Genomic DNA, 17742 nt, shown 5'->3' with positions numbered 1-17742 from the left:
TAGACCCTTCTCAAAAAAATGACACTGATCACATCTAGTGTTTAGGGAACTTTGCTTTTTTCAGCTCATGTTATCAATTTGAATTCAATACCAGTTTTATAACTTTACTATCATGAAACGTTCTTTATTGTCTGGCAATATTTGAGCACTTACTATATGGCGTATATAAAATAATCAGTAAGAATCTGACAATATTTAGATCTGATTGTTTGTTTACATGCCCAAGAGGAATTGGATCATCGTGTGTCAGTTGATAAATGGATGAACTGTTAAAAAGTACCGTACAATACATTTTAAATAATTATTTCAATCCTTAACATTTTCTCTTTCATTTTTTTTATTTTTATATATTTTTTTCACTTTAGTTTCCCCTTTTCCCCCCTGGTTTTCCTTGTCAAATCCTAAACATGTGTTCAGAAATCAGATTACTCACTTCAAATGGAACCGTTTTTCAATAATCTAATAACTCCAGAAATCAGATAATGATCAGATTTTTGGTGTGCATGTAAGCATAGCCATTGTGTCAGTAAATTAGTCCAGTATGTTTTTTCTTTCTCTCTTGTGGCTTTAAATGTTCTTTAGGTGTCAAGTTTGTGTATTTATTTATCTTTCCCACAAATGATCTTCCTTCCAGTGGTCAGACCCCAGGAGTCACCCAAAGTAGTTTTCCCCTCTATGTCCTTCTGCTTTATCCCATGATGCCGTGCTGCCGTGCTGACCGTGCTGCTCTGTCCCATGTGTACACCGACAGATGGAACAGTGTCGGTGGAATGTGTCACGGTTGCTAGGAGAAGTGGAAACATTCTGTGAGCTGTTAATACAAACAGATCAACGAGGAAGACCCACAGAGAGCGCAATAAAACATGACTGTAATAGTGTTTGGGGAATTTGGCAGTAATTATGCAAATGCAATTCAGATGCAATGCGATTTTAGTGAAATATGTGTAATAATAATGATTATTTTGGCTAATTAAGTTATAAGCAAGCGTTGGAGAGGCACTGCTAAGGTTCCAGTGCCGACAGTCGCCACAATAGTCATGAAATAGTCCAAGATTAGCCTAATACAATAAAGTCGCCATATTGGTTCTAGTTGCTTTATGTAAGAAAAGTGAACTCCAAAGGAAACATGCATTAACTGACCAAATAATCAGTAATATATCAGTATTAATGTGATTGTGAGCTTTCAGTTCTTTGATTGGAAAAACATTGTGGCAGTGAATTAATTAGTTGGCAAAAGACTATTATTTAGAGGTGACATACATCAGACAGGAAGATGAAACCCAGTCATTGTTGTTTTGAAGACATACAACATTGGAATATCACTATTATGTAATCTTAAATAACATTGACCTCTGATGACAAAAGTAAGAGGCACGTTTAAGCACATTTTTTGATGGATTTCCGTATTGTCGTCATAGAGATATAATGGGTATAAAACCCACTGAGCTCATGTCAATGCGCTAGTATTATTTGACGTATTTATGATATTATTTTTGTGTGATGATTTGAAGGACTGACACATGCTCTCTGCCCACAGCTTCGTCATGGTGCTGGTGTGTCTCATCTTCAGTGTACTGTCCACCATAGAGCAATATGCAGACTTCGCCACAGGAACACTCTTCTGGATGGTGAGTGACACTTTCATTCCTCATCTGCAAATATATAGGGTTAGGGTCCAATTGTGTTATCAGAAAATACTCTACGGTTCACCAACTTGTATCTCATCTAAGCCCATGAACATTGTGTTCACATTGTTACGTTGTGGGGGTCAGGAGGGGTCGTCGGGGCAGATTGGCAGCCACACTTCTCAGACTCAGCCAGGAACAAATAGTGCTGAAATGTACAAATTACTTTGAGTTTGTATGGTTTTTTATACTGTTTTTATACACAAACCCTAACAACTGCAATATATTTACAAGGAATACATAGGAATCCATTGAATAGTTCTGTCCAGAGAGAGATAGTCAATACCTACTACATTATGCTATACATGTAATTACTAGTTATAGAAATACCATATCTATAAATATATTTTTCATAGTACTGTAAAGTTTCTCTGGTATTCCTGCAGTTCTCTTCTTTTTCCACTTGATGGTGATAGAAGATCTTCAGTGGGCAGGTCTCCCCCGCTCCCTCACAGTGGACAAAATGCCCCCAAAACGTTTGGACTGGAGTTGCTCCAAACCATGTAGTAAAAAAAAAGCGTGTATGGATTTATCTTAGTGTTCAACTTAGCAGAAGTTATTACTTTTCATTTGGCTGTGGAAGGCTGCACTTGCTGGTACTTGCTGCTAAATGGCTTATTGAACCATTAGCGCGGCTAAGTGATGCAATAAATCCAGGGTTTAGAACAGGTAGAGAAAATTATTGCTGCTTTTTGGAAACTTTACAAAGAACGTGCATCATCAGTCTTTTTCATGCTTGGTGAATCTGCAGGCACCCAGAGCACACAGGCATGGATGAACTCACATGTATATTAGCTGTGCAGAGCTCGGGGGCATCCAGAGGACAAGAGGGGACACCGGCTTCTCCCACGGCCGGCTTTAACCACCTTTATCAAGTTTCAGTTCAGCCGGTGAATGAATATTCCTGTTACAAAAAATGTCCAGAGATTATGTAAAATTCTAAAGTTAACTTGTGATATTGTCTATTAAAGTGGTGCCCAAACTTGTTTCCTTGGCAGGACAAAATGTGCAGATCTTTTCCTCGGCGTTCCAAAATGAATATATATTAGCATGCCGAGGGCCAAACCTAATTTGTGTTGCATTTAAATCGTTTATTTGCAAAGCAATGATAAGGAAATGCTCTTTTATGAACATGAATCGACTTGATGTGGTCTTTTCAGCACTAAATGTAATTAAATACATACTCCTAATAAAACTCTGCACCCCTTTGTGGGACAAATTATATATGCCAGGTTTGGTCTAGGTGTTGGTTGTTATTCTCACCCAATTCTTCTACTTCTAACACCATGTTAGCTAGCTAAGTTTATCATTATAAACCAATATACCACCAAATATATTTGATTGATATTCAGAAGACAGTTACTCAAGATTCGTTTTGTGAAGTCGTATTTTCGGAGCATGAAGTCAGTTATTTCCTAACACTGATGATATTAAACTTATCTATTTCCATTGCTGGGTTTCAGATGACATCACAACATTCTAATATTAATACAGATGGGAGGCAGCTAAAATGAATAATGGTAAAATTACCGTATTTTCCGCACTATAAGGCGCACTTAAAAGCCTTATAAACCAGTGCGCCTTATATATAGATTATATGTTCTTACTGACCTCGAAGCGATTTTGTGTGGTACACGTTTTGTTTAGCTTAATGTGCCTTATAGTCCGGTGCGCCTTATAGTGCGGACAATACGGTAAAAGTTTTGTTGTAATACAGCCAGTTCATGGGGTTAGGGTTAGTGAGGGATACGGATATAAATCAGGTAGAATCTGAAGTGCCCCCCAGGCTAATTTACATGTCAGGTCTGTGCGAGGCAAGTCTGCATGAATATATGGGTTTGTTTTGTTTTGATGTATGTTACATTATTTTAATACAACACTGTGGAACATTCCAGGCCAAGCAATAACTCCCCGGTGAAGTTACATCGTAGTGTCAAACTCGATTTTGATACTCAGGAATAGGCTCGATACCACAATGTTGATTAAAAAAAACAAAAAACTTCTTTGATTATCAATACTTTTTCAACACCAAATAGTAGTATTTTCTTTATGTTCCCATGTGATCTTATACTACTTCTGATAAAGCTCAAGATTATTCTAAAATTCTCATTTTGTCCTGTTTAAGTATCGATACTAATACTAATAAATATCTAGTTTTGATATTTGTTTCAGAATATAATCTAAATCTAACATCTGATTTTTGCTACCTTTGACAACAAAAGTACATCTTTCAGATAGAAGAAAAGCGCTTTTATTTCAGTGTGTGGTGCCACGCTGTTGTAAGCGATTGTTACATCTGAATCCGACTGTTTATTCTTATTAGTCTTATTATTACTAGTCTTTAGGGCAGTTGCTAAAGTACATTTTGATTTGCGCAAATACATCATATACATTTTACAATACATCCTAAATTGAGAAACAATTCTTGGAAATGTTCTTATGTGTCCAGTATGCGAAATATGTCGTCAATGCGGTCAATTTCCCTCTGATATAACGTGTAATACCCACTTTCATTTTGACAGGGTTGATGAGATTAGATTTGTGCGATCGGGCAGCTGTTTTTGGTAAACCCTGAGTCTGTGATACGTCTGGGTGACCCAATTTTACATAATCCATTCAATTTCCCCAAATGCATTTTCCCCTTTATTGTTTACTCCCGTCACCTAATCTCTTGAGGTATTTGTAACAGTCTGAATAGCAATGCAGCTGAATAGCAATATTTGCCTCTTTAACCTCATTATTGCCGGTGTTATTAAAATTGTTGATTAATTAAGATGGATTAGTGTTACAAATCCTCAGCCGAGTAAAGTCAAGACCAAGGCCATTTATGTCAAGACGTAAGACGAGCCATAATCCCCAAAGAAGCTCTAAAAGACCCTTAAAAACACATGTGGTATTAAGTAGCCTATTATTTCTATTTTCCATATTTCATTTAAAGATTATAGATGACATTTTATATTCTCAGTGATAATGTGTGCTTTGACTGGCAGCTCTTTGTTATTGAGGCTTCATTTTGGCGGTGTTTTCGCAGTCCGACGCGCGGTTTTAAGTTTCATACGAGAGTTGTTCAAGGTGCAGTCGGTTCAAGCAATCAGTGCGATGGCCACCCACACAGACGCGGCTCGGAGTATGCTAACTAAATATTGTGGATACACATGCGGCTAATGACGATAGCTGACAAGACTTTCATTCACAGTAGCTACGCATATATGACCTATACTATATCTTCAAGACGGTTTCACTCATTTGCTAAACCGTTTGGATAACAGCAGTTGCAATAGCCAAGTGTAATATCATGGTTTTTCCTCTGTTAGAGATTTGTGAATCAGAAAAAATAAATGTTTTGCTAGTCTGCATTTGATTTGAACAGTTTTGAATAAGATCTTGCATTGTAGCTTTAATGGTTCACATTTATTTTCCGGTGGGGGTCCAGATCCTCCTCATCTCCATGGAGATTTTATTGCTCCACAGTATGGCATTAAACATATCTATCTTGCGTTCATTCAATTGCACGTGCACATTTCTTTGTGTGCATTTTTACTGTGCGTGGGCTTTCTTCTCCACAGATCTGACCTGTAACATGACCTGGTAGTGTCACCTGCTTGTCTCTATAGAGTTACTAAATGCCATTTTCTACCATCTTATTGAAAACCTTGACAGGCAGACTTCAGTTTTAGAGAACAACGTCAGGATCACTACAGTTTTTATTTTGTGTTTATCGGACCAAAAAAACTAGCACAAAAACAGCTGTCCATGCGCTAAATTAGGTCTTACGTTTCACTCATAAACAGTGAGAAAATAGTTGCTTACTTTCTTATAATTTGAACCACAAGAGAAGAGAAGGAGAGGAAGGAGCTACAGCTGGATCAGGGAAAGGGAAGGGTGAGCGAGCGAGACAACACCGTGCACAAGGGTCTGGATTGTGCATATTTAAGTCAAAACTTAAAGAGACTAAAAGCTCTTTATCCTAAACAACTGAGCAGTAACTCTTCCTTCCAGCTTTTTATGCTTTTCTTGTATCGCGCAGTCCTGGATTTATAGATAGGTTAGTACATTTATTCATCAATTCAAGTGCCCTGTAGAATGAAAATACAGTAAGTTACTATGTAAAATAAAAGTACATTCTGCATGTTTAGCCGGAGCCGCTACAGTCTTTGCTCTGCTGGGTTAGATATTGGCTGGAGGCGCTGTGAAGTGTTGCAGCAGTGTTTACATTCATAACAGATTTCATCTACAGACGTGAGCGCCCTTATCTCTGGCTCTGAGCGCAGTGTGCTGGCATTTCTTCACGTGGTTTCAATCACTTAGCCATTGACCGCGCCTCAATAACAAAAGAGTTATCGCCCTCCATCTCTGCTCACAGGTGGGTGGTCCTGCTTTATGAGACCACCTAAGTATCTCTTATCTCACACACCTGTCATGACCAGCTCATTTTATATCTATAAGCCTGACCACTGGATATAATGACCTTAATCATTTAATAGGGGCGCAGTGTAACCTCATTGAATTGTCTAGGCCTGAGCAAAAACTAGATATGTGAAGGTTATGTCTATGATGTGCATAAAGAATAAAGAATTGATTGAAATATTTAAGGGGAAGGCTCTATTCACAATAACTTGCAGATCTGTATCTGATCTGGTTCTCGTAATTTGACTGTAGCCTTTTATTTTGACAATATACATGTTTGCCATGATATTTGCCTGGTAAATTCAGGCACCACTCCCTCCTACGTGTCTCATGCCAAACTCATTTGGGCCTTTTGTTTTTCTAATCTGGCCCTATAACACTTTGAACTTAGGTCTAGTTGTAACTAGCCAGACAACTGTTGTATTGCCATATAAAGAAATACATTAAAAACTGTACAAAGAAGCCTCAAAGCTGGGCTATCTGAATGTCACACTGCAAAACTAAAAGTAGGTATTTAAATGTGTCCCTAGCTCTCACTAACCCTTTGGCACATGGGTAATATCCACAAGCAATAATTTGACATGTGTGCGGTTTTAGATCAGCTTTTTTCAGACAGTTGAGTAAAACTCAGGTGAACCGCACAAGTTCGGCCAATCAGAGGGCTGCTTTAAGCTGAGAAATAAAATAACTTTATTAATTGCTGCAGACAGCTCACGGTTGTCTCATTTTGTCACAAAATGCTGCTTTTACAATAGACTCTTTGGGAGAAAGCACAACATGTACTGATTCACTAATGTCAGGTATCCAAGCTTTAAGAGGTATTTATTTTACCAAAACTGGGGGCAATAGTCATTCCAAATACTCTAAATAGAAAAAAACAAAAAAAACTCACCGGTGAAAACCTGAAATGTGCAAAAGTAAATTTGAAAGGAGCCCCATGTGAATACATAATGGGATATACACGGTTATTACCTAAAACAATGACCTTTGACCCTTGTCCTGTGTTTGTGTGCCCCACAGGAAATGGTGTTGGTGGTGTTCTTTGGGTCGGAGTACATGGTGCGGCTGTGGTCAGCGGGCTGTCGCAGCAAATACGCAGGCATCAAAGGACGCCTCCGTTTTATCAGGAAGCCCATATCAATCATAGGTGCACCTGGCATTCACTTTGTTCCCTTTACACGCTTTTGATGTGGTGTTTTTTAAATCCTTTCTAACACAATCTTTCATCAAACATTTACACAAAACAAGCTAACTAATTGTGTAACCTTTGACCTTTCTTACAGATCTGATTGTGGTCATTGCATCAATCATTGTACTTGGTGTAGGATCCAATGGCCAGGTCTTTGCCACTTCAGCAATCAGGTACATCTCTTTCTTCAAATGGCCACAATGTTGCCACAGGGGAATTGAAGACAGGATGTGGTGATCCCAAGCCTAGATAAATGGAGAGACTCAGGGCCCCTAGTGTTAGCCTGACCAGCCAGAACCTATCAGTCTAAATCAGTCTGGTGCTACTTTGTTGGAATGTGATTTAGTGGCAGGTGGAGACTGTGGACTGTGAAGTGGAGAGAATTGCTGGATTTCTTGTTTTTTTGGGACAGAGAGATATCGATCAAAAACAATGAATCTGATTTGCAACCTCCATTTTGGTTTTTGAAATGAAATGCTGGATATGATGTCCCAAACCTATGCCCCCTGTGCTTTGATTGCTTTGTGAATTTCTCTTTATGGGATACTATGAGACAGTTGTTCTGGCTTGCCTGACTTTATCTAGTGTAAAATAATTATACAACGCATTGTATCCGTGGAGTTTTGGACAATTTGCAATGTTGGCCAAAAGGGGGATTTGCTTAATCGATAATCATGATTATATAATATAATTATTATATAAGAAAATGTAATTGGGAGAACTGAAAAATAATAATTGTGACCATTTTAGAAGCAAAGTTAAGTATTTTTAATTCACTCTATGCTTTAAAAAAAAGTAAACCTGAATGCAAAAAGAGTTTATATTTGTCTGTGTACATCACATTTACTAGAGTGACAGAAACTTCCTCCAATTTCCCAGGACAGCCGAGAGACGTAGTCCCTACAGCGTGTCCTGGGTCTTGCCCGGGACCTTTTCCCAGTGGGGAATGCCCAAAACACCTCCCAGGGAGGCGCTGCGGATGCCTCCTCTACTCCGAGCTCCCCCCGTGTGGCCGAGCTTCTCACCATATCTCTAAGGGAGCGCCCAGCCACACGGCGGAGGAAACTCATTTCGACCGCTTGTATCCACGATCTTGTCCTTTTGCTCATTACCCAAAGCTCATGACCATAGGTGAGGGTAGGAACGTAGACCGACCGGTAAATACAGAGCTTTGCCTTTCGACTCAGCTCCTTCTTTACCACAACAGTCCGCCTGTCGATCTCACGCTCCATCCTTCCCTCACTCGTGAACAAGACCCCGAGATACTTAAACTCCACCACTTGGGGCAAGGACACCCCACCCACCTGGAGAGGGCAAGCCACCTTTTTCCGGTCGAGAACCATGGCCTCGGATTTGGAGGTGCTGATTCTCATCCCAGCCGCTTCACACTCAGCTGCAAACCGTCCCAGTGCATGTTGCAGTGACTTCAGCTTGAGTGATAAATGAGCCAGCCTCCGAGTCTCCAGTCTCTGCTTCCTCTTCGGAATATGTGACAGTGAGATTAAGGAGGTCCTCAAAGTATTCCTTCCACCGTTCGACGACATCCCCAGTCGAGGTCAGCAGGTCTCCACCCGCACCGTAAACGGTGTTGGTGAAGCTCTGCTTCCTCCTCCCGAGGCGCCGGACGGTTTGCCAGAATTTCTATGGGGCCGACCGAATGTCCTCCTCCATGGCCTCCCCGAACTCCTCCCAGCACTGGGTTTTTGCCTCTGTGACAGCACGAGCTGCGGGCCGCGTGGCCCGCTTGACCCGCCGATACCTGTCAACCGCCTCAGGAGTCCTACAAGTCAAAGAGGCCTGGTAGGCCTCCTTCTTCAGCCTGATGACTTCCCTTACTTCCAGTGTCCACCACCGGGTTTGGAGTTTTCCGCCGCGACAGGCACCGGAGACCTTTCCTCCTTTTGCGCAGCATTGACAATGGAGGTTGAGAGCATGGTCCACTTGGACTCAATGTCCCCAGGCTTTTGGAGAAGCTCTACCGGAGGTGTGAGTTGAAGACCCTGTTGACAGAAGGCTCCATAAGACGTTCCCAACAGACCCTCACAATGCGCTTGGGTCTGCCAAGTCTGTCCAGCTTCCTTCTCCTCCAGCGGATCCAACTCACCACCAGGTGGGGATCAGTTGACAGCTCTGCCCCTCTCTTCACCCGAGTGTCCAAGACACGCGGCCAGAGGTCAGATGACACAACAACAAAGTCGATCATTGACCTCCGGCCTAGGGTGTCCTGGTGCCATGTGCACTGATGGAAACACTTGTGCTTGACCATGGTGTTCGTTATGGACAATCCGTGGAAAGCACAGAAGTCCAATAATTGAACACCGGTCGGTGCACTGTCCAGTACCCCTCCCAGGGACTCCAAGAAGGCCAGGTACTCTGCACTGCTGTTCGACCCGTAGGCCGACACAACAGTGAGAGACCTGTCCCACCCCACATCATTAACTTTCATTTCATAGAGCTGGTCACATACTTGAGATGAACAGTAATCAGTTAGATATTTTGAATTGTATTTTACTATTGTTTGGTCAAAGTCTCAATTAATTGTTAAATCATGACACAAACATTTGATATGGTGACATCCCTAGTGGCCAATGATTGAGAATGCCAAAACAAAGACGCGCGTTCTTCAAATGGCTGTACAAACAATATTTTTTACAGAAATAGCTTTTCTAAAATTCGAAGATCCAGCTGGAGGGGAACAATGAATCAAATCCAATAATGTGATTCACTTTCGCAGGGGAATTCGCTTCCTCCAAATTCTGCGCATGTTGCACGTGGACCGACAAGGAGGAACATGGAGACTTCTGGGATCTGTAGTCTTTATTCATCGACAAGTATGGCAATCTATTGTTGTGATCTCGTTCACTGCTGCTTTCATCAATTATTAAAAATCCTAAAGAATGTGTTGTGATGTTTTTGCAGGAGCTGATCACAACCTTGTACATCGGTTTCCTGGGTCTTATCTTTTCGTCCTACTTCGTCTACTTGGCGGAGAAGGACGCTGTCGATGAGGAAGGGAAAACTGGCTTCTCTAGTTATGCAGACGCCCTGTGGTGGGGAGTGGTGAGGACAACTACAGAGTTTTATTATCTTTTTTGTGCCATTTGAGGGTCAGTTAAGATGTTATTGTTTTGCCTGGAATGTTCCGCTGTATGGGATTTGATTTGTTTGTAATAAATAACTCAATCAACAGGAAATAAACAAAAAAGAAGAAACAAAACATGAAAAAAAAAAATACGATTACATCTCATGGACGTTAGAGACTATATGAATATTCACGCCTGTCCCGTCCTGCTCCCGGTAGAATCCGTCCCACTCCCGTGTGGTCATTTTGATTACAGTTTTAAGCAAAAAAGCCGAGCGAAAACTAATGTTATTAAATACACAACACATATTACCATTATTTTACCAACAATGCGCTATACATTTAAAATAATTCAAGCAGTATATTTTGCTTCTTTCACTTAAATTACTTTAATCACCCGACCCAGTGCCTGGGCAGATTTCACATCTGATTCTGCACTAAACTCTGGGTATGAGGAGCCGTTTTTAACTTTTTAGACCAAAACCCACTGTTAATGACGCACACACAGCAGAGTGAGTTTTCCTTTTCTCTCTAGTGACTGCATTATCTGATGTTTACGCCGCATGAATGTGTTGTGCACTCCCGCTCTTGCCTCCTCCCGTTGAAAACCTTCCCTGTCACAAAATTTACTCCATATTCAGTCAACTTAAAGGCCAGGGGAGGGTCAGAGAGTCACTACAGTAGAAACACAGGCGCGTGGTCTTTACTGAAAACTCTCACGCGGACTGTCAGGGCCAAACACCGCGTGTGCAGTGTGTGCGGGAACGGCAGGTGTGCAGGTGCGTTCGACGGGGACCCGTGATGGGGACAGATCCGTACCTATGACAGCAGCGTCTTGACACTTTAGATAAACTTCTTCTGAAATTAAACACAATGAGCCAGCACCTTGTGTGTTCCAATGCACGTGTGCGTTGTTTTCAAAATGACAAAACATTAGCATGAGTCCAAAACACTCCTAATTTAATGAGCTATAGTAAAGAGATCTAAAGGCATTGTGCACGAAACACAAATTACCTCAAACTGACTCCTCCTCTTTGAAATCTCCAGGGCACAACCGCACAATCCCACGTCAATCAAGTTGTCTTTTTTTAAAGGGAGTGTCAGCAGAGCCGCGGCGCGCGGCCGAAAAAGCCATGTTATTTTTGTGCCGGCCGCGCGCCGCGGTTCCTGAAACTGCGCCGCTATTTGACCGCGTTTTAGCGCCGTTTTAGACGGCGCCGGGTTAAGGTTAGGGTTAAGGTTAAGGTTAGGGTTAAGGTTAGGGTTAAGGTTAGGGTTAGGGTTAGGGTTAGCCATGAGGCTATAACGGGCTATAAGGGAAATGCTGCGGTCCCTGAAACTGCACGGCCATTTGACCGCGCCGCGGCTCTCCAGCCACGGCCTTTTTTAAATCCCAAAACTTAATGTGGAAATACACGTACATTACTGTTGGACCCGTGTTTGTTTTTTACACACCATTTATAAACGAGACCTGAGATCTGTGAGAGACGACCCTGCTCACTGTAAGAATTCATGTTATTAGGTATTTTTTAGCAATAAAAACACCCTTTAATAATGGAAATGCTTGACAGATACATTTAATGCCATACTGTGGAACATTCTTGGCAAAACAAAAACAGCTCATAACAAATAGCTTTATTAGCAGCTTTAATAGTTACAGTCATATTAGGGTACGAGGTCTGGAGTGGGTGAAAACTCTTCCTTCGCTGATTCAATATGAAACGCAACTTTTCCCCTCTTTTCAGACGTTTCCTGGCAAATTATGTGTATTTTAAACACAACTAATTCAAGTCGATTTCTAAAGTCCACATTTCCTCTTGTAGTCGCAGCTCTTTTACATTTAAATACATTAACTGCTTTCCCCACAGTGGTTCAACAGTGGACCTTCCCTCAGATACTAAAATTGTTATAATATTAATTTATTTGAGTATTCCTGCATTTGTAGTTCTTGGACTGCATTTGCATTCCATTATTTGTCAGTCTCATTGCCAATAATGCAGGTTCAAGTAGATTTGCATTATAAAACAGAATCATAATTTTTGACCTGCTTCTTAATTTGTTTCTTGGCGCGCCACGCACTTGACAGTCGCACTTGTGGCAGGTGTGTTACTGTTGATGTCTTTGTGGCCTAAGCACTTTTGTTGTTTCCTTTCTTCGCGGCGATTCGAGTTTCCAGGGCAGTTAATTAAACATTTGAACTGAAAGCCGTGAGTAATGAGAAACCTATGGCAGACTAGTGCACGGGATCAGCAGGTCACAAAGAAACGGTAATAAACCATTCACCTCTGGGTTTTCGCACTCAAAGAACTTTTAGAGCCCCAATATAAAGTGTCAGTTTCTTTAATTAAAACTTAAATTGCGGGATTGCTGCATATTATGTGACAGAGGTCTTTGGGGTCAGGTAGCTCCCCACAGTCCCATAGAAAGTAATGGAAAAGCTTTTCATTTTCAAGTTCAATTAACCAGACACAGTAGAGCAGGGTCACAATAGTGCATTCTTGCTTTTGTATAAGAATGAACTTTCGAGTTTATGGTCTAGTATGTCTGGTAGTTGTCAAATGAATGTAATAAGGCAGCTCGCGGATTGGAAATATGCAAATCCTTTCCCGATTTCTGTGGTTTATGTTGGTGTGGTTTCACATTTAGGTTGGGCAGGTGCAGAGGAAGAGCCAGTGCTATGATTTATATCCATTTCTCAAATTCCCAGCACTCTCGGTCCCTCACTACAAAACCTTAAGTGTTTATGACATGAACTATGTACTGTAGCGTGCACTGGTCTAAATATATGTGCCCCAAAAATATGTATATAATGTGTATATTTCCAAGAGCTCCATTTCCAAATTAATTCCCCACAATTTATAAAGTTCTAACTAATCTTAGTCGTTCTGAGGAAGCACTATTTTTCATGTTATGTTATGTCGTTTTATACATTCAACTTTAAAATGTAACTTCTGTAAAGTTGTCTACAAAATGTATTGAAATAAAGCGGTTATAATATTGGCCAAACCTGGGTAAAGAAAGTTTATGTAAAGATAATTAGTTTTGTCGATTAACAAATGCTAATTTAGGTCACAATATAATTAACTAAAACTACATGTTAAGTACCGGTACTTTTTTTGGCCGTTGACAATATGAAAATATCATCAAGTTTGATTTTGAAATGCTAGTGAGAAATTTTCATTTGTAATGGTAAATTGTGATGTTTCTTCTCGCAATAATCGTAACAAGAGAATTTGATATAATGAAGAGCACAATTTGTACACAAAGTAATTCAAAGTGCTTTATTCAAATTCAAACGATGCTTTTATATCACAATACAAACAAATGTAAACATAAATAATCATTATAAAATTGACTTTGATAGAGAAGTTTGCAGGGTTCAAGTTGAAGGGGAAATTGTCCTTCATTGAGCCACACAAATGTGATCTCTTTCAATAGCAAATATAATCTGGGATTTTTTGATCAGAATCCCTAATCCAGTCCTGAGATGACCATATGAAAAAAGTGGTATTAGACGACGCACTTTCATGTCCCATTACAGCTTTGACACTTCTTGCTCGCCGCCTCAGCTCTGTGACCTTTGTGTTGATGTAAAGCAGGTTTTCTCCCTTTTTCTTGAGTACTATTCATGTTGTATGTTAAATAAAAGGTTGTTTAGTCATCACATTTGTAGCTGCAGTGTGGGCCTCTCACTGGTCCGCCACTCTTCTCCTTTCCTCTTTCCAAATCCTCTCTAAGTATCTCACCTTACAGCCGCCTTCTTTGTGCTCCACAGTCCATGGACTCCCTCTATAAGGAGCTATAGTGCTGAATGTGTCTGGCTGGATTTTCAGAGCTAGTGTCTATGCAAATGCAAGAGCTATTTCATCCAATTCTTACACGCTGGATTAGTGGTTACAAAGCCTATTTCCTCTGTAAAGACAATATCGTTTTTTTGGAAGAAACTGGTCCAAACTTACTGCAAAACTACGTATTAAAACCAAATGTTTTACTGTTTTGCATCGGACTAAGATACAGCGAACAATATTAGACACTGGAAAAAAGTGATGTGATTTTTCTGCTTTACATTGTTTTTCCTTATCATCTTTTGTATTGTATCCCTAGACAGTGCCATTAATTACAATTGTTTGATTACTGATGTTTTTTTTGGCTTCCAGGTTACAGTCACCACAATCGGTTATGGAGACAAGATCCCTCAGACGTGGATTGGCAAAGCTATTGCGTCCTGTTTCAGTGTCTTCGCCATCTCCTTCTTCGCACTGCCTGCTGTAAATGATCCATATCATGTTTTATTTGTTTGAGTTATTGACTTACTGTATTAAAAACATATTTTTAATATTAGGGAATCTTGGGCTCGGGTTTTGCCCTCAAAGTTCAGCAGAAGCAAAGACAGAAACACTTCAACAGACAGATTCCAGCTGCAGCTTCGCTCATCCAGGTTTGAGTTACAAAACATCAACAAGGTTTTGTTACCTTTCCAATCAATGAGTCCCACATTCATTCATGTTTCCATGCAGACTCTTTGGAGGTGTTATTCGATAGAGAAACCCGGAGAAGGAACTTCGACCTGGAAGATGTACGTCCTGACCCCAGTGGCAGTGAGCACAGCGGACTCATACGGCTCCAGCCCCAACATCAGGAAACTCAACTTACCAGTAAGTTTATTTACTTTTATTTTCCCATTCTACATTCCATTAATATTAACAAATAATAAACATTTAGGTAACAATGTCTCAATGGGTTTGCTGTGTGTCTGGTGGCAGAGTGGTTAGTAGCCTCTCAGAAAGAAGCCTACTAAATGATCTCAGTAGTAGTAGTTTCTGTGTGTCCTCCCCATAGACCAGGGGTTCTCAAACTTTTTGGCCGAAGGTCCGAATCTAACATTGCAGTAAGATCCAGAGGTCCCGCACCCCCCCAACCCCGCCCTCCTTTGATCAATGATGTACACTCAATTTAGTGTGAATTTAAATTGAATTTAAAGCATTTTAGGTATTTGTATTATCTTTGCATATATTTATTTGGGCTATTATAATAGTACTATTACTAGTAACTAGTAATATATTACATATATTATTTGGTATCGTCTTTCCCTAAAATTAGGTAAAATTCCACACTACATTGTCAGCGCTCAGCTCCAATGAATGAGCTGTAAACACACACAGGACCAGAGCCGCTCCTCAGAGAGGAGCCACGCAGCAGCTTTACGCATGCATCTGCTTATGAGGCAGAGAAAGCACCCCTCTGTGGGTTTGTTCACTCTGACCCAAACAGCTCCCAAACCAGCAGCGCTCCACTGACAGTGGACCAGAAATCCTCCTCCTGCCTCTGCTCTGAGCAGCGGTTGCAGTTCACAGCATGTTGTAATGTTGTAATATAAATCAGTTCTTAACCCTGCAGTCACTGTATTCTGTTCTGCTCTGGGACAACCTTTTATTCAGTCCGGAACTCTCTTGTTTCATTCAGTCTTCTGACTGCTGGATAAGCCTGGCATTTGTTTGTGCAGAAACACAAAGCCAACAGGAACCTTTGTTTTTCACTGTAAAAGTGGAACAGAGTTGGTTTTGAACATGAGACACTCCCGGATTGTCATAAGCCATAAGGCAAACAAACAAATTCAAAATACGAGGGGATCGAGGCTCCGTGGTCTGGACAAAAATTGTCTCGCGGTCCGGATCAGGACCCAAGTCCAGACGTTGAGTAACCCTGTCATAGACTGTACATATCAGTGGACGAAGTGATGCCATATTGTTCGGCTTCAGCCGATCGAAGCCAATAGCATCTAGCAGTTATAGCAGTTAATGTGAAACCAAATTCAGAGTGTTTCATGGCAACCACAGAGCCAGTCAGGAGTCATTTTGTAGAAAGTAGAATCCCCTTCCTTTTCGCGCTACGGGTTTCCACAGGCAGGCGCTTAGCAACGAGCCGTGTTAGCTGTCAATCAAACCTGTTGCTAAACCTAATAGGATGTCAGAGGAACGCGGCACAAAGTTGGATAGTTATCATTGTTCATATCTTGATTTACACAAAGACAATAGCTAAATTAAAAACAGCTGTTTAATATGAAAATGTTAGGTCCAGAATGAGTCTGACAGCAGCAGTTACAGTTACAGAGGTGCAGATGTTTCAATAGAACGTGAATGGGAACCAGACCTAAAGGAGCTGAATTGACACAGCTTTCGCTTCTTTTTTGGAACATGGCGGCTAACAGGCCAGCACTGTCTACTCTTATACCGTCTATGGTCCTCCCTGTGCATGCTTCTCTCTCTCTTTGAGTGTGCCACCAAATTGTAATTTTTCATTGTTGTGGTTTTCAAATTGTGGGACACAGGCTTCATGTTACAGGGTCTTGTGCTTTTCTGGTTAATTTATTGTCCATTTTATTCATATTTTTAATCTCCTTAAGGTTTAGACAATATTATGTCAAACCAACAGAAAGATGTTAAAACATGTTTCTAAATGTATTCCTTGAAATTTAATCCGACAAAGATTAAAATATCTGTAAAATGTGTCACAGAAGTGCAGAGATATCACTTTTTCATTTAATTTTACATAAACAATATACTCAATATTAAAAATGTTCTTATCTTCAAATAAACATTCACGATATAATCTAAATGTTCATACTTGGTTGAGACATAGTTTACGTCTGCTATAGTTATAAACCTGACTCAACTAAATATTACGAGTTAGTACTTGGACACTAGTCTCCACCCGTTTTCCCCTTTAACGTTACCATAAGAATGTATCACTATTCTTAATTTTTATCCCTTATATTGGCTTCTTGTAAACCCACCCACACTCTGCATGAAAGTCCACCTGAATAAATTTCCCATCAGCCCTGTGCTCGTAGACGTTCACACATGACGTAAGCCACAGTTGCACCCCGCGGCCACAGCTCCAGGATGACTCCGGGCCTTTGTTTGGGCCGGACAAAGACCCAGTCAGTGGAGATGATGTCACCGCCGCCTTTCTCATGGGAGTAAACCTTTGTCTAGTCGAATAACAACAAAAAAATCTTTGTGTAGCATTGAACCCTGATGTATCGGGAGAACAAGAGCGTCTTCTACTCCTTTCTGTTTTTGCATGTGATTTTATAGTAATTCCTTGGTGTCCTAGGTGTATTTTTCTTTACTTTATTTTCTTGCATCTTGCATTTGTGTTTTGTGTCTACAGAAACTTAACTCTCCATAACAAATTAGACTATAGAGGTTTTTGTGGCTTGAAAGAACAAGAGTTCACTTCTTTTTTTCCGTGTTTTCCCATGGCTCCCATAATGAGCTGGTAAACTCGGTGCATTTGCAATTAATTGCTGGCACATTATAAACATTCAGATTTGATCCAATAATTTGATATAAAGCCCTCATAACAGTGGCATAATT

The 17742-nt window shown here is 40.6% G+C and overlaps 1 protein-coding gene across 1 annotated transcript in view; it reads left to right on the top strand.

The window, feature by feature from the left end:
• The window catches only part of kcnq1.2 (potassium voltage-gated channel, KQT-like subfamily, member 1.2), a 190707-nt gene that overhangs the window by 9703 nt on the left and 163262 nt on the right, over positions 1–17742 (top strand). The window contains exons 3-10 of the mRNA XM_072435508.1: positions 1538–1628; positions 7113–7239; positions 7376–7454; positions 10016–10112; positions 10201–10341; positions 14521–14631; positions 14706–14801; positions 14881–15018. Of these exons, the coding sequence (XP_072291609.1) occupies positions 1538–1628; positions 7113–7239; positions 7376–7454; positions 10016–10112; positions 10201–10341; positions 14521–14631; positions 14706–14801; positions 14881–15018 (880 nt within the window). The remainder of the gene's footprint in view (positions 1–1537; positions 1629–7112; positions 7240–7375; positions 7455–10015; positions 10113–10200; positions 10342–14520; positions 14632–14705; positions 14802–14880; positions 15019–17742) is intronic.

This window comes from Eucyclogobius newberryi, unplaced genomic scaffold (genome assembly GCF_026437365.1).
Source record: "Eucyclogobius newberryi isolate DKJ021-1_F unplaced genomic scaffold, fEucNew1.0.hap1 SCAF_7, whole genome shotgun sequence".
Taxonomy (NCBI): Eukaryota; Metazoa; Chordata; class Actinopteri; order Gobiiformes; family Gobiidae; genus Eucyclogobius; species Eucyclogobius newberryi.
The sequence above is the reverse complement of the archived record's forward strand: the minus strand, read 5'-3'. Positions and strand labels throughout refer to the sequence as shown.